The following is a 22796-nucleotide window of genomic DNA, read 5'->3' on the forward strand; positions in this document are numbered from 1 at the left end:
AACCTGGGGAAAAGAATAAAACCTTGCTTCTTCAGGCCTAGGGGGGACCTAAAATTGTTGGCCTAGATGACCTTGGAGGTCTTTTCCGATTTTAATGGTTCTGTGATTCTTTGCAGTGGTACCTGCAGGCTCTGGCTAATGGAGTGCCTAACTCCATTATCCAACATGCATAGAGGGGCTGTGATGAGGCAGGCTGAGCCTCGTGCTGGCACATTTGCTCCATCCCTTCATAGCAGGGATAGGGACGGTTCCAGCTGCCCCGTGGCATTTGTGGAGCCCATCTGCCGGAGCCCCAGCCAGATGGTGAGGGTCAAAAGTAGGCTGGCCTTGAACCCAGCTCTCCCAGCAGCCCGGATGTGTTGCAACACCAGGGAGAAGAATTTGAAGGGTCAAATTCCTCCAGAGTGTAACTTCATTGAATTGGGTCAGTTCAGACCTCCAGCGATGTGCTCAGGCAGCCTGGACCTTAACATAGATGTGTTTAAAGGAATTAATGTGTGACTGGTGAGGAACTGGCTGGAGCACACAGCTGGGTTGCCCTGTGTGAGCTGCTTCCAACAACTGGGATCTTCTCAGCAATGCTGATGTAAATCCAGAATGGTGGAAATTTCCAGCAGTGTGCAACACTGGGAGAGCAGCAGCAGGCCTTTCTTCTGCAGATTTCCAGCAGAGTTTTCCTTCCCAGAATTTTCTCCAGATATGTACGTCCGTAATCTGAAATGCAGCCAACATCCTGCTACTAAAATAAACCTCACAAATGCACCGTGTCTGGAACCATTAAGATTAAGAGCTGCCATATAAGAAAAATGTCAGAACACAACAGATTTGTGTCAGACACTCATCTGTTTGAAGAAAGCCCCTTTCTTTTAAGGGACCTTGCTGCTGGCTGATGTCCAGATACCATGGAAAATCCACTCCCCCCTGAGTTCAAAATACAGCTAAATTAGAAACTAAAGAGCCTTTTGCAATGAAATTGAGTTTTATTTAAGCATCATACCCTAGGAGAGCATGATCAAAGCTGCTGTCTGGCCAAGGATGGATGGAGCACACAGGTTTGGGACTGCTGTACAGGGGACATCCCAGAGCAGCAATCTTCAAACAGCTCCTCGTGTGTAACCATCTGACTGCTGAGAAACTTGCTGTTTATATATACATATATATATAGCAAACAATGCTAATGATTTCAGGCTACAGTGACCCCAGCTGCAGGGCAGCCTTTCTATTGGGTATGCAGGGATAGTTTTTCTGTTTAAACTCACACAAGTGTTCTCATGTTTCCCCACGTGCTCAGCACTGAGGCTGCACCTTGAGTTATGTCTTCACTGCAAGAAAGACACTGAGGCCCTGGGATGCTTGTAGAGAAGGGCTGTGAAGGGTTCGGAGCACAAGGCTTATGGGGATTGGCTGAGGGAGCTGGGGTTGTTCGATGTGGAGAAGAGGAGGCTCAGGGGAGACCTCACTGCTCACTACAGCTCCCTGAGAGGAGGTGTGGTGAGGTGGGAGTCCTCTGCTCCCAGGTAACAGCAATGGGATGAGAGGAGATGGCCTCGCGTTGCGCCAGGGGAGGTGCGGGTTGGATGTAGACTCTATAAGTTCATCCTGCAGGTCGCCTGGCTTCTTTGTACCCGGGTGAACTGGTGTTCCGCTGCTGTTTGCACTGCCAGCTATTGAATAACAGAACATCCGACAGCGCAGCGCCCGGTAAGGCTCCGCGGGCAGCGGGAGGTCCCGGCTGCAGTTCTGCCTTCAGCCGCGCAGTGGCGCCAGAGGATCGGGGAGCGCGCTCCGTGCGGAGCCGGAGGGTCGGGCGGAGGAAGCGGGATCTGATCCGCAGGGTTCCGCGCTCCGACACCGCATCTCTTTACCCTATGGGGCTGCAGGTGGGCTGCCAGCCCTTTCCTCGTTTGATCTGGTTGCTCTTTAAGAGCAAGCAATGCTTTTTAGTTGCTCTGTGTCTCTTCTACTCGGTTCAACGAGCGCAGGTCAGACCCATTGACTGCAGCCATAATTTTTACAGCTGCTACATAGGTTCATTGAGTTCAGGGCCACAGGCTCAAAACCAGCTCCCCTGCCCTAATGAGCCCCAGTACTTAATTAATGTAGATAAGGCGGGACAAATAAAAACAAGGCAAAACTCCTCCGGCTTTGAACCACCCCGAGGGAGCAGGTCTTGGCACAGGAAAAGAGAGATTGTAATGCTGTAATAACAGTGATAATTAATTGTATTTATAAAGCATCCCCTGATGGTTCTGGATGCTATACAATGTTAAGCACTGTTGGAAGCAGCAATAACAAGAGGCCCAATAAGGAAGGGCTGCAGAAATCGGTGTCTGCACAGCGGCCATTAGAAGCAGCTGCAGGGCTGACCCAGGAAAGTGAATGGGGAAAAATGGGGATGAGGGGTGCACATTTGGGTTGTGAGGAGCAAATCTGTTCCAGTTCCTGGTTTGTGTGTCACGGCCCAGGCGTTATTTCCTCTCCGTATTGCAGCCAGGTGGAATAAAGGCTGGAAAAGATCTCTAAGATCATCTTTCTGAGTTAAAGCTGTAGTTTCACAGAATCTAGTCCAACGGTGCCCCTACCACCAATCCTGCCCACTAACCGTGTCCCTAAGCACCACATCTGGACCTGGAACACTTCCAGAGATGGGGACCCTCCCAGCTCTCTGGGCAGCCTCTGCCACAGCATCACGGCTGTTTCAGAGGAGAAATGTTTCCTAAAACCCAACCAGATCCTTTTCCTCCACGCAACCTTCCAGCCCACACATGGGGCTGTTATTGCCATCCAAAATCCGAGAAGGAAACCCTCTTTAACTCCGGTGTGCTGTCAGAACCACAGCCCGACACTCGGCTGCAGCCTATCGATCCCGTGCACTTATTCGTGTCGCTTTTTGAAAAACAAAGAGCACTTTCCAGGCTTCCCGAAAGCTCTCCCTGTCCGCCCCGACCCACCGGGCCGAGCGCGGCTCACCAACATCAACCCCCCCCCCCCCCCCTCAGCACCACCCCGGAGCCGCCGGGGGTCGGGCCGGGCGCGGCGGGGGCGGGCCTGACCGCACAACAGCGCCCCCTGGCGGGCCGGGCGGAGCGGAGCGGAGCAGAGCGGGATCGGGGAGCGGGGAGCGGAGCGGAGCGGCGCGGGATGGCGGGCGCCCTGGCGGAGGTGCTGGGCGAGGTGTTGGTGTCGGCGGACGGCGAGGAGGTGGCGGTGTCGGCGTTGGCCGCCCGCGGGGTTTCGTTGGTTGGGCTGTATTTCGGTTGCAGCCTCAGCGGCCCCTGCGCGCAGATCGGCGCCAGCCTGGCCGCCTTTTACGGGCGCTTTAGGGGGGAGGCGGCGGCGGCGGCGAGCGGAGCTCAGCGCCTCGAGATCGTCTTCGTGTCGGCGGAGCAGGAGCAGCAGCAGTGGCAGGAGGCCGTGCGGGCCATGCCTTGGCTGGCGCTGCCCTTCGCCGAGAAACACCGCAAGGTGAGAATCGAAGCCGTGGGGAGGCAGAGGGGCTTTGTCCGGGGGGCGGCGGGGCCGGAACGCAGCGCGGGGGGGAGCGGAGCTTCCGGAAAGTTCTGAGACCCCGGGGTGGGCGGTGGGGAGCGGGCGTGAAGCTGGGGGTGAGGGGGGGGCCTCGGGTTTCTATGGGCTGTTAGAGGGTGTCGGGTGGTTGGGAGGCTCGGAGCCGGGCTTTGGTCGCTGGTCGAGGTGGCGGAGCTGAGCCGGCGCTGCTCGGTCGCGGCGTTTGCATAGCAGCTGATATCTGCGCTCTGCTACAAGTTACGGCCCCTCATCTGCGGCGTTTCGGCTGAAAGACGGAGAAATGGCAGACGGAAAGAGCTCTGTGAAGCACGCAGAGCCCGGGCTGCGAAGGAAAGAGCGGATTTTCAGATTTCGACGAGTTCCCGGCTTTGGTATTTAAAAAAAAAAAAAAAAAAGTCTTTACACATCTAATCTTCCCTGAAAGCCATTGAGCAATAATGAGAAAGATGGAGCCCCGCCGTGCCATTTCTGAGCGTCTGGCTGGAGCATAACTGCAGCTCCTGGCTGAGTGCTGGGAGCTTTGCCCCAAAGCTTTGGGGCTGAGCTCTGTGAGGTGCAGCTGTGCCTGAGCATCCCTGGTGCAGAGGAGGCCCCTCCATCCCCAGCGGGCTCTGAGCCCTCTGTCTGCATCAGCACGGGCATCTTTGAGATGTTCGCTGCCATCTGGGCTCGCTGTTGGGTGTCCCCTATCCTGAGAAGCGTCAGTGCTGACATTTCAGCTCGTTCTCCTCACTGCAGGGTTGGTGTTTGGGTGCTGTGCTGAAGGCTCCGATTTCCCTCGGAAGCCAAAGCGCTGCTGTGTGAGCTCTGGGGTCGGTTTGTTCAGTGAGGAACTTGCTTCGTCCCTCGGAGGAATTGCATCCAAAGCTGCTGTCTTGAGAGCCAAAAGCTCTCAGTGCAGGGGCACGGAAGGGTTGTGGTTCCAATTAGAAGCTGGCAGTTTCCCTGCAGAAGGTTGCAGATTGTTCAGATGGGGGACTTTCTGCCTCCCGTATTTGCTTTAAAGATTCCACTTCAACAGAGTTGAACTGTTGGGATATAGTTAAAGTGGAAGGTGGCATTAATTTTGTACTCTGGTTAGTGCTTCCATCCATTAGATTGCGAGAAAACATGAAATTAAAAGATTATAGGGTCTTAAATTCTTATTCCAAGAAACCCTGAGTTAAATTCAGGATTATTTTTGTGCGGAGCGTAAAGCAATCGAAGCTTGTGCTGTATATTTTCAAAACTAAGCAGATGTGATGTGGCTTTGGAGGAAGTTTAATCTGCGGATAACAGAGAACCTATTTGTAAGTTATAAGGGCAATTATGTCAGGATATCAGATTTCTAAACAGGAGATTTATAATCTGTAGCTCAGGCAGCTCCAAGACTCCTCGTATAATGGGCTGATTTTTAAATAGTCGGGCTAACGACCCGGCTGTCTAGAAAAGCACAAACTTTCTATTTTTCAAATATGTGCCAGCAGGAGCCGGGGGTGTGCAGCATATGTTCAGTACCTTGCAGGCTTAATTTGTTTTGAAACAAAAGCATTAAAAAAAAATGCAGACCGTCTTCTTGAGTTATGGCTCTTTTGCTCTGAAAGCTCTTTTTAAGCTCGATGTGAGCCAAGCCCTGGAGAATTCTGTAGTTTTAGTGGCAAAAAGGCATCGTGTGGATACAGAACAGGGATGAGAGAGGGGGAGAGATGTGGGAGATTTGGGCAGGGAGCTGAACCTCATCCCTGAGTGCTCAGCCTCAGTGCATTGCCCAGCCTGGAGGTTTGGGACAACCACTGTGTGTTGGTTTGTTGGAGGCTGTGACAGCGTTGGCTGGAGATGAGCTTTGTCCATATTGCTGCTGCTCGGAATTATTGAATATCATGGCTCTTACGGCGCTGGTTTCCTGCTTGTCAGACTGCTGAAATATTTATCAGTGCAGGCGTTGCCTATCTCTGGTGTACATTTGTGGCTCTGGGCAGCCTGGCTTGGTGGTTGGTGACCCTGCACATAGCAAGGGGTTGAAACTAGATGATCATTGTGGTTCTTTTCAACCCAGGCCATTCTGTGATACTCTGTGTTGGTTTTTTTCTTTACATTTCTCCCTCTTTCCAAGCTCAGGCGCTGGATTGAAGGACCGGCTTCCTTTTGGGGCTGGCAGTAAAATTCCCACAGTCCTCAGAGGAAAACAGCATCTTGCTCCCATGGTAATTGGAGCAAGCAGTATGGGCTGTCAAAGGAAACAGCCACTCCTCGTGGAATTCCTCAGTAACTCAATAATGCCAGGCTGCAGATAGCAAGGGCGGAACAGTCCGCAGCGACCAGTTGAATTGGGGTAACTTCAGCATCTAGCAATTTCTGTCTCCAAACGAGTAATAAAAGAGAGCAGTAGAAGTCAGCAAACATGCGGACGTGGGGAAAGCCTTTGATAAATAAGGAGGATGGCACTGTGCCTCTGTCTGAGCCACAGACAGCCATGTTATTGGCTTTTTTCAAGAGCACCGAATGAGATCGGAGGCCTTGGGCTCATTATGCACATCCCTCAATGAAGCAGTTTGTGTTTGGCTTCGGGGACAGATAACTGTAGCTGTTGGTAATTGATTTATCTTCTGGTAGTGCCTGGAGTTGCTGAGCAGAGCATGAGAGAGAGATGTCGATCCGTGCCTTTGTTTTTTTGGGGGTTTTGGTTTAACATCACCCTGTCGTTATCTGCTTGCACGAACAGCTGCTCGAGTTTTGGAGAATTGGTTTAATGATGGCAGTAATTGCTGACTGCTGCCCCAGCTCAGTAATGTCAGCAGCCCCATCTGCCTTCGTGCCCTGGCCCAGGATGAGATGGGATGGGACAGCAGCCCCACCGCCTCCTGGGACCATCTCTGAGGTCCCCCGAGCTCCTGTCACCTGTGTTGGGTGAATTTAGGAGCTTGTGGGGTGTTTATGGCACAGAACCTTCTGCAGGAGCGTGCCACGGGTATCAGGAAAAAGAAAGAGTGGTGCTGCAGTGGCACAGCTGCCCAGGGAGCTGGAGGAGCTCTGGGCTGGAGGTGTTCAGGGCCTGCGGGGATGTGGCACTGAGGGATGTGGTTGGTGGGCATGGTGAGGTAGATTGGGGTTGGACGTGGGGATCTGAGAGATCTCTTCCAACCTGAATGATTCTGTGATTCTGTCCCCCCAGCTGTGTGTCTTCTTAGTGGTTTCTGCTACAAAAGTGCCCTGTTTTGGTGTCGGGTAGGTGCTGTCACACGTCCCTACGTACGGAAGCGTGGCAGAAGGGTCAGTAGAATGGAGGAGAAATAGTGCTGCTGGGTCTGCACTGAATCCCCAGATATCCTGAGCTGGAAGAGACCGCCAAGGGACCATCAAAGATCATCACTGGGAGAGAAGCACTGCATTTTTTTGCCGTTGTTTATTTGCCCTTGCTTTTGTTTTTACTTGTTACTTATTTGGCGCAGTCATCTCTCTCTTTTTAATCCTGGTTTTCCTAATTACACTGTCTTGGTGCAGCCATTCTGAGCACAGCAGTGTCTGTTCTGTGCTCTGCCTCCCAATCTCTGTTTTCTTTCTACTGTATTTCTGTGTCTGCTTGAATGTTGCCCATATGCGTCCTGGCAAGGCAGAACTGCTTCCAGTGGGGCTGAAAAAGTTCTCTTCTGGTTTTAAATAAATGCAAAGCACATTTATTACATTTCTCTGATTGCTCTGTGAAGTCTCAGAAAACAATTTGAAGCTCTTTCTGCTCATGCTGGCAAATATGTTTTGCTTGGTTTTCCTTTATGCTAAGGCTGGATTTGTGTATGCTGGTCTGTGTTATCTCCCACACTAATACAAAATGTGAGTTCTGTGACAGAGAGGCGTGTAGTCTTTCTCTGTATGAGAGAAAAACCTCGTCTTTGTTTTGCCCTAAGGAGGTGGAAGGAGCTGGCTCTTCCCTTTGGATGCTATTTTAGTGGCTAGTCAAATGCAATGGGTGAACCTGACTGGGCAGGCTTGGGAGAGTCTGCATTGTGAGTGCATCTCCATCTCTGCAGATAAAAGGTTGGTCGTGAGATTGATGGCTAAAATGTGTCCAAATGAGCCATTGAGCCTCCAACCTTTGCATATAGCTTAAGATATACCCTGGTTTTTAGGGACTTTCCTCTTTGCAGTCACCATCTGCTGAGGTCTGGGAGGCAAAGTGGTCAGCACAGATGTGGGATTTGTCTGACAGAAGATTTGGTAAATCACTTGAAGCAGCTTTTGAGTTTCATCATATGAAAATATCTAGTTAATAACTTTCAGCTGTATCCCTGACTTTGTGTTTTCGGGGTGGGAATGTGTATGAAATTGTTGGCTCGCAGAGACATAGATTTGAAAAATATGGACTTTTCATGACATCAGGCTATTGAGTAAGAAGCAAGGCATTAACAGCACCAACTGATTGTTTGCTTTGAAACTCACTGGTTCTGGAACACGGGAATGGGAGATCTGTGAGAGCAGCAGTGAGAAGCCCACGTGCTGTTTTTCATTGTGGCATCTTAATCCAGATGTTGAAAATGAAAGATGTTTAAAAATGCAAGCCTGACATTTTTTGTTGCTTTCAGGTTGCAGAGCTAAACGAGGCAGCTTTACTCTTTAAACTAATCAGCCCAAATTTTTTGGAAGCTGGACTGCTTTACAGGAAAAGGTACAGAATTAAGATCAATTCTGAGAAGTACAGCAGTGAACTTTAAATATGACTCAGGACTGGCGATTCAGTGTTTCCACATAGTGAGGAGAGCACCAAAGCCAAAGCATTCTCTAATTCTTGTTGATGATGCTTTTCCAAATTAATTCTAAGCATGTTTTAGACAGCTTTGCGGCTCTGCACTGACCCTCTGTGCAGCTCACAGTTGTGCAAAGCCCCTGATCTTTCAGTGGAATCCCAGCCAGCGTTCACGGGCTGTGGATAAAATCCAGGCCCTACAATACCACTGCTGACGTCCTTGGAGGTTGGGTTTTGCCATACATCCAAAATGTGGCTCAACGAGCACTTGCTCAGGGGAAAATCCATGTTGTGCATGTCTTGCTGATGTGTCAGCTGTGCTGTTTATTGCATCCTTCAGTTGATAGGAGCAGATAGTCGAGGTGCTGCTCTGAGAGCCCTTTGGCATCATTCCATAAACCTCAGGGGTCTCTGGATAAGGTCCACGCTCTGCTCAGTTCCTCCCAGCTCTGCTGGCTTGCAGCTGGGTCTCGTGCTGGCATTTCCTTTGGGTTGTGACCCATCCCCACTGCCCCGGGCTTTTCAAGCAGCTTGATAACATTTAGGTTGGAAATGCTCATTTTTCAATACTACAAACACTCCCTTTTGTACCATCACCTGTAGTTTTCTGTAGGTACTTCCTAGTGCTATGGAAGGTCTGTGTGAAATGTTCATTGTTAGCAGATAAAAGTTTTGAGAGTGTCGAGGGATTTGGGGAGTTTTTTGATCTTTTCTCATGGACATATTTGTAATGTTTCAAAGCAGCTCATGGTGAGGTTAGCTCATGCTGGCCAGGATAAGGTTTCACTTCTGTGTTTTACATTCCTGCCTTTTCAGCAACGTTCCCAGCATAGAAGTTGGGGTATGGTTTTAATCTAAGCATACTCAAAAGGTACTGCACTTCACAGCGAGCAGACCAGCCCTGCTCCCCAGCAAGGCAGATTGAACAAAGCCATCATCTGCTCTGCGCTGTGCTGGCAGATGGAGGGGTGCAGGTGAAGTGGGTGCTGCTGGGGCTGCAGTGCACCTAGCTGAGCCCAGGAGAGCAATTTTGGGCAGCATCCACATGCTGAGAAGCTGCTCGCCGTGCTGGTCTATGTGAGTTGCTTCCTCCTCCTTTTTCTCCTTCCCCTCCCATTTTTATCAAGGAAACAAGTTCCAAGCAAAATATTCCAAAGTGATACTTAATTACTCTTTAAAATGCAACTATTTGTCTTATCAGCCATGTGGATTTCTGTTTGCTGCTTTGATTTGACAGTTAGTAGTTTGTCATTTTTAAAAAGCTTACACACTCCAGGAATCTGTGATTTTTATGCTTTTGAAAGGAGAGATGTTGAATTAACTGCTGCTTTGAACTATTCACGGATAATTTCAGGCCCCCTGCTTTCAGCAACTAACAAGCTGACTCCTGAGCTTTCAGGCTGGGTTGAATACTGAATAATCATGACTTTGTAGCTGTATGTGTTCTTTAAACCAGTTCCATAACACATCACAGCGTAGTACGCCGTGCTTGAGATGCTCTCCAGACAGATTACTTTGTGCTAATGCCATCTCCATGCACGAACAATTAGGGAAGGGAAGAGTAACGCAAACATGGTGAGGGTGTTTGGATTCCTTGTGACTTGTGCTTTGTATACATTAATTTCCTTTAGTTTCCTTCCCCCCAGGCCCTTTCTGGTCTTTATTCCTTAACGCTATGCGTTGGGTTTTATTTTAACTTTCAGCAGGGGACATCTGATTTGTTTGAATTCCAGCCGTGCCATGCAGCCCTGTTATGGGATGTGCTTTCAGAGCCATTTCTGAGATGAGCAGCTGCAGTTGTAGGCACTTGAGGGACCTGTCCATGGCTGCAAAAAGCAAATCTGTGCTGCTGGGACCATTCAACCCCTCCACCTCGGTGAGTCTGTATTTCGCATAGGCAACACGAACAAAAGGCATGAGAGATTAACAGCCCAGAGAAGTCATACAGGAAATCCAAAAAGAAATTCCAAAGGTGGGCATTTAATCTGGATACATTCCAGACTTGTGCCTTCAGCCCAGCTTCATTCCCTTCCCTTTGTTCCCTTTCAGGGGAGCTGGGGGCTTTTTCCCATTGGGCTGCAGCAGTGCTGGGAATAAGATGAGGAGTTGATGAGTAAGCAAAAAGGCCAGTTGAGTGGCTCTCTTTCCCACTAGAGAATTTATATAAGTATCCAGATTAAAGCATGAGCATCTTGTGCATATGTTCTGCTGTGCAACAGCTCAGCAGATATCATCATCTTAAGTTTTCTGAAGAAAAGGTAGTGTCTTGTTTAGGTTGAGAGTACATGGAATTAATGGAAGGGTGGAACTAAACAGATGCAGGAATGTTTTCAGCGTATTCTCACGCCTGACTTTCAACACCACGAACAATTGAAATCAACAATTAATACGTAAAGAATTTGTGGTCTTTATTTAGTTTGACTGCCTGCCTGCTGCTGTTGCGTCAGGGCATTGCATGTTGCAATATGATCAGCCCCCTGCCCGGAGCACAGCAAGCCCTTCTGCTCTCAAAACAAAGACGAGAGAGCTCTGAGGATGTTCCTGCTCCCTGTGCTGGCGTGGTGAGAACCTGGTCTGTGGAGTGAAGTTCCAAGTGCTGCACTTCAGGTGAGCTGTGCCATGATCACTGCAGGGCGATGTGCTGTGCCAGCCCCCAGGAGCGCGAGTGTGGGAGCCCCTGGACTGGAAAAGCAAACTCAAGGCACAGCAAATCTTGCAGTGCTTGCTCAAAGCCCACAGAGTCCTTGGAAGGAGGAATGCAGCAGGGTGAGCGGAGCCAGAGACCTCCTGTGCTGCCTGAGGCAAGGGCAGAGACGAGTTTCCCAGGCAGAGCAGTGCAGCAGGAGGGCAGTTTATGAGACTGTGCTTTGTGATTTCCACCCTTGCAGGGCTGGAGCTTGTGCTGCCCAACCAAGGGGAGAGAGTTCGGAGTCCTCTGGAAGCATTTTGTCCGTCTTTACAACTGTGGCTAAATGAAATTTGAGTTTAAAGTATGTTAATGGAGGAACGGTGCAAAGGTGCCTAGTTAAAATCAGTTTGCCAAAGTTACCAGCTTTTTATTTTGTGGCTGAGGTATTAAAAAGAACTGGCTGGTGGCATCCAGGGATGCCCAGGTGTGCTGGCTGGGAACAGCTCAGAGTGACCCCATGGGCTGCTGAGAAAGGAGCCTTGTTTTGTGTCTCAGTGCAAGGATTCAGGAATCTGGGTGAGAATTAGGTAATATTTGCAGAGAGTAGAGTACAACTGGAACTAATTGCAACTGTGTGAGTGAGCTGCTGAGAGAAACTCTACTTCTCCCATGTTCCCAAGAGACTTCCACTGGAGAGATGAAGTCATAGCCATTACTTCATGAGCATTCACTCAGGATGCTGACAAATGAGTGCTGGTGATTAGTGCCTGACCAGTCGGAGAGAATGTTGCCCCTGGCTTTTCCCCCTGCCTCTGCTTGGAGGCTGCTGCCCTCGGCACAGGGCTGGCAGAAGCAAGTGCTGACGCCCACGGTGCGCTAATTCCCAGCTCAGCATATTCTTCTGAGCTGTCGGTGCTTTGTCAGGCATGCCAGCTCTCAACCGGGCAGCTCCAGAGCCAAGTCACAGTAGCTTCCAGAAATTGTACAAGGCAGATGGAGCCTTGGACAGACGGGCAGGCAGGCAGGCAGGCGTGAGCGGCTCTCCTTGTAATCGCCCGAGTGCGACTTGCCAGGACGTCTCCTTCAACACCAGAGCCTGTACCCTGTGCAGGGGGTGTTAATTGTACCCAATGGTCCGAGCCCTGCTTCCAGAGCAAACAGATGGGTTCGGGATCTCACCCCTGCAACTTGCAGCATCGCTACGAGAGTCCCTTTTGGAAAAAGTGTGAAATTTATGGTAATATGTGCTGAGGATCTTATGGCAGGTCTGAGCTGCTAAGTCCTCTAAACCTGAGCCCACAGCTTCATTGACAGGGCCTCTCACTTTGCTCCGCTCCAAGCTTATGGTTTCACTGCTCCAATATTTTTCCATACATGGAAGCATTCCTGCCCCAGCCTGGGCTAATCCTGACATGCCACTGTATCTGGATGTTAGCTCATTTCTTGCAGCTGACACTGTGCAAAGGCTGATCTCTGAACTGGCTTTTGTTTAAATAGATATAAGTCAACCAGCAGAAGTCTCGCCCCATAGGTAAGCAGGAAAAAAAAGAAAGTGTGGTTATCTGGTTTACCTCCCTTGCAGGGCTGCTAGGTGGACAAACTGGTCCACAGTAATGCTGCGCTGTGGAAATGCATGGTATGTAAATGCCGAAGGGAAAGTGGCTTGTTTTACCTGGATCTGTTTTGGTTCCCTGGCACAAGCCCCCCAGTTTTGCTGCAGCAGCTTTGCTTCCCTCTTCTCTGCTCTGAGCCCATTCCCCACTGGGGCCGTCCCCTGTCCCAACCAGGAGACTTGGAGGTAGAAGAGCAGAATCCAAAGGTTCGCCCCCACCCTCTATGTGGTGGTTTAGAAGGACTATTCTGACTCTTCCAAAAGTGTCACTCTGATTGTCTGAGCTGTAAAACAACCTAAACCATCTCTGCTTGGTTGTTTCAGCCGTAGAGAAGTGCACCAGGAGGAGTTTGTGGGCAGAGCTTCTCCTTTACCTCAGTGTGCACAGTGTGGCTGGATGATGTGTGGGACAGCAGCACTCCTGCGTTTGTGCAGGAAGGGGCTGTGGGACTGTTCTTGACATTGAATTATGTTTTTCCTTCATCAGGTTTTTCTGGATACTGCTCTGGTGCTCTTAGAGCAAATTGAAGGGCACCAGGCCGCAAATCCTGCCATACAAGTAATGCCTGGGTGCATAGCTTACAGGAGTACACTTCTTTTATCAACTGATAGCTACTGTTTAACAGGGCAAGGAGCTAGGCTGATTTTCCTCTAAGCTGATGACTGTACAAGCTTATTTTTAAGGGTGCTCCCTCTTTAATTCTGGTTTGTGGCTGTAGGGCAGAGATTGCATTGCTGCCACGTTACAAGCTGCTTATAACTACCTCTTGCCTGTAATCTTTGTGCTCTGGGAGCTCTCTTGGTGCCAGGGGCTTTTCCAATGCTTCTGTGGCTTCTCCACTGCATGCAATGTGAGCCTGGCCAGCACTGCCTGCTGCCCCCCGCTGCTGCACTGCACGCTCCCCAAATCGCTTCGTTCCAGGGTTAGAAAAGACCCATTTTTGTGTCCTAAGCACTGGATTTCACAGATACATAAGGGGAGAGGTCTTAATGCCTTGTGCTTGATCGGCTAATCGGAAAGCATGGGAAGTTTTTCATAGGAAGATTTGCTGCCTGGCTTTGCGGTGCAGGTTTGCACAAACATGTTTTATTCCTGTAATGCAGCAGAGCAGCTGGATGCCTCCCACCAAGATCGCTGCTGTTTAGTTCTTTGATTTTGGTGGAGACACACAGAAAGAAATTAAATGAGTTGGGGAGGTCCAGAGAGTAGTGCAGATGGCTGGAAATTTAGGGCAGAGACTACTTAAGAGGTAATGTATGGCATATTTTGGACTCCTTTTTATTTAAAGGAATGGAAGAAGCTGTGTGCTGCTGACCAGCAGCTTTCCTTGTGCTGATCCTCAGAGCTTTGCAGGCCATCTCTCTTGCAGTGCTCTCTTGACAGTCGCTCTCACACTTCCTGGCTGCAGGTTTAATTATTTGATGTGACAGGAGCACGCAGGGCCCCATTTCGCACAAGGAGCCTGCACACAGCAGTCTGCTCCCAGGACAGGTTTTTGCCTAGAGAGGCAGTTTCCAAGCCAGTTAATTGCCAGGTTGTGAAGCAGAAGGGGATGGGGCTGTCCCTGCCTTTCCCTGCAGGCCAATTCCTGCAGGCTGCATGGTGACAGTGGCTCTGGAAGAGCCTTGTCTCAGTGCCAGGGCAGGCTGGGGGCAGCATTTTGCACAGGGGACAGGCAGCAGCAGGAGGAGGGTGGCAGCGGTGCCTTGGCTGGGATGTCAGCCTGATTCCGAACTGCAGGAAGGTTCCAGATTTTAGTCTGTTTTAAGAACAGAATGGCCCATGAGCCGTGTGTGCTGTGTGTTGCTGTTTGGCTTTGGCTGTCTGACCCTGTTCTGGGCCCCATCCAGCATCTTCTTTTTGATGTTTGTGTCTGCGAGGTTTACTGCAGCCTTCACAGCTGAAACAGTGAAGTCTCTAGCGTAAAAACTTTGCTAGGATAAAACTTGATAGGGTGAGAAGCCATTGAATGCCACCTCCATCTGTGGCCTTGCTGCTAATTACCGAATTAACACCCCCAGGCTTTTTTGTTACCTTTTCTTCTTGCTGGTTAAAACTGGAGATCTGATTTAGAGCTCTGGGGATGTGTTTGGGGGAAAATAAGTGCCATAAAAACTGCTTGCCTATGGGAGATGTATGGCTGATGGCACAAAACCCTTTTGTTACAACAAGAAGCAAGGGGACTTCATAGCTGCTGTCTGGGCAAGTGCATCCCGAGCTGCATCTGGCCATTGGGTCCTGGAGTGGAGACTGCCTGGAGCCAGCCCTGCAGCCAGCCACAGACCCCTGGGATGGGCACCCACCGTGTCACTGAGTGACATGGAGCAAAGAGCAGAGCCCAACGTGACACAGCCATGCTGCTGTTTGCAGAGGATGCCATGGGTAAAGATCAGGAGTTTTTAGGCTTTCTTTGCCAGGAAGTAGCAGTGCTCATTACCAGGCTTAATAGTGAAGAATCTAAAAATGTGATTCATCCATGAACTATGTGATGGTAAAGTTGGGAAAATGTGTGTATGTACTGAATGCTTCTTCTTGGGGGGTTGAGAAACCCTTGAGTGCAGCATTTGTTGTTTCGCTAAACTGGGATTGAAATACTGAATGCTCAGAACATGCTAGCTCATGTCTGTTGTAGGAAGAGCTCAATTGCTCAATAGAAATGGCTTTTCATCCGGCCGCACTAAAGAGAAAATAAGATCAAATCTATTGAGAAGAAAGATTATTGATATATTTTTTTGTCATCTGCTCAGATTGCTGTTAGGAATCGTGGGAATGGCCTTGCAGGTACAGCCTGTGGTGAGGGAAGTCCTGTGTGTGAGACAGCAAGGCAGTTCTGTGCTGATGCTCACCCCTCTGGTATTTAGCCTGGTCTTTTGCTTTTTAATTATTACAGCAATTAGTGCAGTTACAGAGCGTGCCTTGCCATTGGTGTGCTGTGCACTGTTAGCAGTGTTTACCAGCCATGGCAAGACACCCAGCAAAAGGCCATATCCACTTAGAAAAGGTACCATCAGGTGACTCGCTGTCCACATTGTATGTGCTCACAGCCTGGCAGCCCCACATCCAAGAGGGATGCTGACAACTCGTGATCTGTGCAAGAACATGGAGCTCTGGGAACTGAGCACTGCCAGAGAGGTGGCAAGAGGCAGCCAAGTGTGGGCTTGGGTAGTCACTTCTCTTGCTGTTCTGTTTGTTTTCCCTTATCATTATCAAAGGTGTTTGCTTTGTCCAGAGCTTCCAGCCACACAAAGCATGGGTATTGTGCAGGGTGAAGACGCAGCGCTGCACAATTCCCATCGAGGTCATGTCATGCTGTGTAGAGCTGTCAGACAACCTCTGATTTTGGAATTGTCACTTATTTGCACTTTTCCAGTGTCTTGCTTCTACCTTTGAAAGCATCTACCAGCAGAGAGATGGGTATTTATGTGGTAAGCACCAGCTGCAGCACAGCTCGTTGTTCTGCACATCCTGCACTTACAGCTCTTGTGCGAATGAATGATTGTGCTCCAGCCCTCCCTGTTAAGAGCCATTGAAGGGCACAGCAGGTTCTTTCACCTTGCTGAACTAAACGTTACTAAAGAAAATAAGTTTAATCAAATCCAGACCTTTTTGCAGGAGTTTTGCTGTGCTCTTCCCACTGCGCCGTGCCGTCCCAGCCAGCACTCCCCTGTTGTGCCAGTCGAGCCCTGCCTGTTTGTGGGGCTCAGAGCCCTCAAAAGAAAGGAGCAAAGTCCTGGTGGTCTGGCTTCCAACCCCTGTCCCCCCGTCTGTCCAGGACCAGCCTGGCATGCCCCAGCCGAGCTTTGTTTTTGTTCAGGTATGAGCTCTTTTCTGTTCTGTTTACGCTCCACTTACCTAAAGAGCTTGGAGCCAGATGGTTTTCCTGTGGAGGATATAATTTCATTGGAGAGAAGCAGGGGTTTGTAAAACAATCCGTGGAATTAGTGGCACCTCAGCTCCTGCAGGGTCTCCCTGCCCCCTTTCTGGAATCTTATTTCTGTTCTTTGAAAGCTGAAATTTCCATCGCTGTTGATGCCCTGCCAGGCACTCTAGCAGGGTTACTTTCCCTTGGATGCAGTTCAAGAAACCATTGTTCCTTTTCTTTATCATTTGTCATCAAAGCGAGAGGAGCTTTCCCTGCACTTCCCTGCTGCCTCCAGCACTGGGGAGAGCAGACGGCGTGTCCGCTCTTCAGACCTCTGACCAGAAACACCTATTTGAAAAGATTTTGGTAACAAAGGAGTCAAAGCCTTCATATCCTCAAGAAAATATACTTCAGTAATTTAAAAAATATGATACTAAATGTGCTCGGGGTATTGGCAGAGGTCTTGCTGAAAGCCCTCCTCCACAGATGTGAGGATCTGAAGTGAAGGCTTCATCCAGCATTGAGGGTGTGTGTCAGTTTTATTGTATTTTCCTTGGGTTTAGGATTCGGGTGAACCCTTTCACATGATCATAGCATGTAGATTGTTTAAAAAAAAAAAAAAAAGAAGTATGTTTAGGAAGGAGAAGAAAGCCTCCAGTTTGCTTTTTGCTGCATGCAAGAGTTGGCTACAGGACATGCTGTTTTCTAGCTTTCATCTTGGTAATGTGTAACAAGTGTGCTGCTCTGGTTGAACACATCTGCTGGTGTCTGCTTCTTCATGTCCACTCGGGTATCCCTGGCATCTCCAGATGCCATTTTACCTTGGCATGATGAAACTACAACAGTGGTGTTGGGTGGAGGAAGAGTTTTCCTAGAGAGAACATAAAGGGTGCTCAGAGGAAATGTATGAGCGTTACTGACAGGAGAACTGGCTGAGCAAGTTAGCAGTGGGTTTGAGATAATAGCTCTGTGGCTTTTGTCTACCAGAGCCTGAGCAGTATTTGATGTGCAGACATGTTTTCAGACATTTCTCATAGAGAAGGTGTTGGCAGGTCTGTTGTTAACACTCCTGCCTTTAGGCCAAACTATTGAAATTTCAAGTTCAGCTTGAATCTTATTTCAATGGCTTGGAAGGCTGCAATCTGATGGGCCAAAACATCTTGTCCAACTCCAACCCTTATTAGGAGCTTAATCTGAAGCGTGGCCAAAGCCGAATAAGGGGGAGGGCAGAAAAAGCAGTAGAATGGAACCAGAAATGTGCATCCAATTTACAGTATTCCTCCGCAGCCTTAATTCAGCCCCCTGCATGCATTACAATTCAGTTTCTAATTATGGGATCCCGTCCTGCTTTTTCCATGGCACCCCTGCCCTTGCTGCTCATGCAGGGTTGACAGAGCTTGGGAAAGGAAATGGAAGCATCCCAGAAAGGGATGCGACTGTGTGCGTGGGACCTCTGCCCTGGATGGTGCAGCATTTGGGGTAGTTGTAGGAAGCAAGCAGGGATAAAGCCATGGTAAAGGAGCCTGGAGCCCTGCTGGGCTTCTGCCGCAGGGTTTGTGTGCAGTGTGGGGCTCTTCAGGCACAATCAATGCCTTTATTTCATGGGTCCCAATCCCAGGGCTGCTTTAGGAGTGCTGTGTGCTCCTGCTGCAGATGATCTCATGGGAAGTTGTACGTCAGACATTTAAGGCACTGCTCACTGCTGTTTATTTTTTAAAAAGTGAGCTGGAGGCTGCTTCTGGAACTGCGTCTGTGCCTCTTTTCTTCAACTATAAAACGGAGGTGTTATGAACATAGCTCTCTAGGTTTTACTGAAAATAAATGTACAGTCCTTTGAGAAGTATCCCAGCTCTGCAGTAGCAAAATGCCTTCATTTTTGCCTCGGAGCAGCACATGAAAAATCTGAAGTGAAGAGAGATGAGCACCACACAGTGAACGACTGGAAACAGCTTTTGTTTTCTCAAAGCGAATGTGAGTGGTTCCTCACTTCTGAGCTCAGTACCAACTGCATCAGGACTTCATGCACACGTGGTATGCGTCCATGCTGTAAAGACCATGCACAAGTGGATCAGAGTAAAGCTATAGAGAAAACTTACTTCCAGCACATCCTGGCTGTTTAGGGCTTGGCAACCTTAATGCAGCCCTACAGATATAATATGGTATAAATTACAGGGCTGGGTGAGTAAGAAGTTGTGTGTGGAGGGTACAGGCATGGCTGTGGCATACCTTACAGGGAAGCTTGATCCTGAGGGTGGTAATTCATTTGCTTTTCTGACCTGTAGCAGGAGCAGGATGGTTTTGGACCCTCCGGGAAGGATCCTATGTGCACTTGAGGTGGCTGATGCCAGATGTCTGCTTTTGGCTTACCGGCTGTGGCTTTTGTTTCATCTTTAGGCTGGACCACTGCTACATGTTGGAGCCTCGCTTGCAAAGCAGCTCATGTGTCCATCGAAGTCAGAGGTTGAGGAAGTTATTTCTTCTGTGGTTTTCTGGAGCTTTATACTGTCGTCTGTCTCTAAGGAACATGTGACGCACGATGGCTTTACAACTATGCAGCTCGATGGAGAGGCATGCAGCTGCCTATGCTGTCGTACTCTGGTGAGAGGCTTGCTAAGTTGAGGGGCAGCCTGTGTTTCTTCTCTTCCATCCCAATCTCCTCCTCTCATAGCATGGGTTAGGAGCTGCAAGCTCTGTACAGGAGAAGCAGCACTGGCCATGCTGCTGGTTGAAAGGCGGCACTCAGCTGTGCTGCTCCGGGGCTACACGAGGTTCTGGGCTCAGCGGTCTTAAATCAGCAGATGTTGTCAGGCATGCACAGGCAAAACCTTGCTCTCATTCACTAATTACGAAAATTCCTGGCAGAAGCTCGGTGTGAGTCAGCTACAAAAAAATTACTTAGGAAAAAGAAAAGTTGATGGTATAAGGCTTAATTTAGCACACAAAACGGGAAGTCAGGGCTTTCTGTAAATGCTAGTTAGCCCACCATGTGCATGTATGGAGAGAAGTGATGGGAGAAGCTGGGAGGGGACAGCCTGAGAGTTTGTCCTGTGTCCTGCAGCTGGTGGTGTGCAGGGGTGGATGGATGGATGAATGGGGTGTCCTTCCCATGGCCACAGAAGAGCTGGTGCTGCCTGATGAACCAGGGCAAGGCTGGCTCTTCCCTGCAAGCTTTGGGGTTGAACAGGAGGCTGTTGCCCACTTGGGGTTCTGTGTTTGCTTTCACCTCCTGAACAATTCGCCCAGAGCTCTGCAGGGGCCAGAGGAAGCGTCAGACCTTGATGGATCTCGAATGATCCGCAAACAGTGCAGTGCATTTGCAGCACTGTCTGCTAGAGAAGTTGCTTTCCCCCCCCCCCCCCCCCCCCCGTAGAACTTTGGATTTTATTTTTGTTATGAAAACCACACAACTAATTTCCCTTGGAATCTTTTGCAGGCGTCTGCTCTGAGTGTGTTTTGGCCTCACTGTCCATTGCTGGGTTTGAATCCCAGTCCCAGCGGTGAGAAGTTTTAGAATTAATGCCAGTTGTATTTTTTTAATAGAATCGCAGTGTCCGCCTGTGGGGTTTAAACAAATATCCTTCACTTTGCATTTTTCCTGCAAGTAGACAGGATCCAAAGTACATGCAGCCAACAACAGTGCTTTGGCAAGGATGCAGCATTTCCCCTTTGTCAGAAATGTCTTTGTGTGTCTTTCTGTGATCTAGCATGCGCTGCTTGGGTCCTGCTGCTGTACCTGGCTGCTGCAGTCCCTGCAGGATCAATGGAGGAGGTGTGTGCAGTCCCCATGGGTGGATGATTGAAGGTTACACCTGGGGAGCACAGGGTGGTCCTGGTGGGATGTGGTGGCCCCAGAAACATTCAATGGTAGCAGTTAGTGTTAGTGTGGAGGAAGGTGGGGGTATAAAAACGCTCCCATTTGGAGTGGGAGAAGGAAGCAGAATTCCTGCAAGCAGTTTTTTTTAGCTTCTTGAGGCTTCTGAACCCGAAAAGCCATCTGTATCGTGGAGGAGGTTTGTATTTATTCCTTGGAATCCAGAGTTTGCAGAGCATGTGCTGGCTATGCAGAATCTCAGCTTTGCCATAAATCTGCTTTTTGGCAGCGCTTGTCAAAATGCCATATTATCCAGATAGGAATAGATAGGGGATTAAAACAGAATCCTTCCACTATTTATGGACTGCCTTTGGGAATATGCTATATTATTCTTTTGAATTGAATAAAAGGTAACCACAACAACCTGCTGCACATGCTAAATCTTTTCTGTGACCCTCCTTAGAGCTGTGGAGGGGGGAGGGTGATGCTGTGAGAGATTCCAGCCCGCAGACCTGCAGCCATGTGCGTGGTTCAGACCTCAGCAATATGCCACCTGCTGAGTGCCTGGGAAGCATGAGGTGAAAAGTCTAATTCAGAGCAGAGTTTGGGACGTGTGCTTGGTTTCTGCACAAACTGGTTTAGATCTCTATTGTAAGTAAGTCTGAGCTTAGAAGAGATTCATTATTTGGTTCTGAGGGAGAGGTGTGCGGTTGGACCAGATGTGGCAGTGGGGCTGCTGGCTCCCATGGCCGGCAGGAGCTGACTCCAGAAGTCCATTCTTCTCCTCTTACTGGAAACTGTATGCGTAGGAGATCAGTGTTGCACAGCAGATGGCCCCATTTGGGTTTCTCAGGGTGTTTGTGCGATGTGCTGAACCCATAGCAGCCCCTGGGGCATGCGTCTGCCTGCTGCAGGGCAGGTGGGAACACTGCAGCAGGATGCTGTGGAATGCTGCTTTCCCTTATCAAGCACTTTTTGTTTGTATTCGGGAGCAGCAGGTTTACCCATGTGGGGAGCACACCTCACTTCCCTCGTGGTCCTTTTATCTGTGCATGCTGAGAAACAGTAAAACCTGGAGTACCCGCTTGGCCAGCGCTCTCTTTCTCCTTCACATGCCTGGTAAATTGGATAATCTGCTTGGCCTTGCCTTTCTGTTTACCTTAGCGTTTGTTATGACAAAGAAGATGGATTTTTCCTGGCTCTTGCATGTACTGTATGTAAACCAACAAGATGCAGTACATGGGTCAGCATGCAGTCTGCTGCCAGCAGGGAACTGGGGCGCTCGGTGCTGTGCAGTGCTGTCAGTGTTTACTCACTGCCTTGTGCCTGTGGTTTGCATTACACCTCCGCAGCTCGGCTCCTCCAATTCCCCAGCCACTCACTAGCACACACAGGGCTGTTCCAGACAGTTTTTTCCATGGAAATAGAGGAATCTAGAAGAGTTACAGCTAAACCTTCAGTGTCCGCCAAACCCCTTAGACCTGGTGAATTCTTGGAAATGAGAAGGAATTTGTCTTTATCTTCAGCTGTGCTCATTCTCCACTTTTAGTCCAATCAAATTGGCCTTGAATCTCAGGACAGTTTTTGCACAGACTTTCCTCATTGTCTTCTTGAATCCTGAGTTTCTCTGCTCTTACAACCCACCTAGGGAATTCCTTTTCTTTTTCCCCATTCCTCTTCATTATTGGTGGCTGTTGTAATTTATCGGCGCTAGCTTGTCAATAGAGGCTTGGAATAAAAGGCTTTGTGGTGTGCTGCTCAGCTGGCTGTATAAACATGAAAGCACTGGGTTTTTAACTAGCTGGATTGCATGGCTTTTCCCTGCAAAGCTTTTGCCAAAACACTTTGCTAGATAAAAGGGCTGCTGAGAAAGACCAGGTCACTAACAGATTGTCTGCAAAGGAGGATAACATTGAACTTTGTTTTAGTTTTACTTTTGTTTCTCGTAACTTCTCAATAAGAGCAGGGACTGAGTATGAATCATTTTTATCTCTTGGTCAGAAATGAAGCTGGACAGGGAAGCTGGCAGGAGCTGGTAAAGGAGAGCCCAGCTGCATCCCTGCTTCCTCAGATCCTGGTATCCTCCTGGCAGCCTTATCCCAGCTGTGGGGCAGCAGGGCACAGGGGGATGGAGGCTCACCCAGCCTTGGGCTGCTCCGTATTCAAGTTTTGGGGCAGGTCAGGCAGAGCAGGTTACACCAGTGCTGTGCTCCTCTGAAACAGGGGGTCCTCTCAGACAGCCAGAAACAAGTTATGCCTGGCCCTGTGCTTACTGCAGTGAGAATGAGGGAAGTCTTGTTTCCTCTATGTTTAAATTGTGATGGCAGTGCATTGTGTATTGCAGGAGGGCACAGCAGAAACTGATGTTCCCAAGCCTTTCCTCCAGGCATGAGCCCTCTCAGGCTGAAATAACACAACCATTTCTACTGCAAACCATGCCACCAGCAAAGCTAAATCTTTTGTGCCTCTTCAGCATTTACCAGGGAAAGAGAAGTTTGCACAGCTGTCGGGTAGCTGTTTGGAAGAAATTACAACTCAGCATCTCTTTGATCTGGCTTCTCACAGCGTGCCAGTCCCTGTCACAGCCATCTCTTGGTGCCACCAGGCTGCAGGACCAGAGCACGACCTTCCCCAGG

The 22796-nt window shown here is 49.3% G+C and overlaps 1 protein-coding gene across 1 annotated transcript in view; it reads left to right on the forward strand.

Annotated features, from left to right (window-relative positions):
• The first annotated feature begins 3045 nt into the window (after positions 1-3045).
• NXN (nucleoredoxin) overlaps positions 3046-22796 on the forward strand; it is a 48575-nt gene continuing 28824 nt past the window's right edge. The window contains exon 1 of the mRNA XM_085241017.1: positions 3046-3465. Coding sequence (XP_085097143.1) covers positions 3142-3465 — 324 coding nt within the window. The 5' untranslated portion in view covers positions 3046-3141. The remainder of the gene's footprint in view (positions 3466-22796) is intronic.

The sequence above is a fragment of the Meleagris gallopavo genome, chromosome 21 (assembly GCF_905368555.1).
Source record: "Meleagris gallopavo chromosome 21, MGAL_WU_HG_1.1, whole genome shotgun sequence".
NCBI lineage: Eukaryota > Metazoa > Chordata > Aves > Galliformes > Phasianidae > Meleagris > Meleagris gallopavo.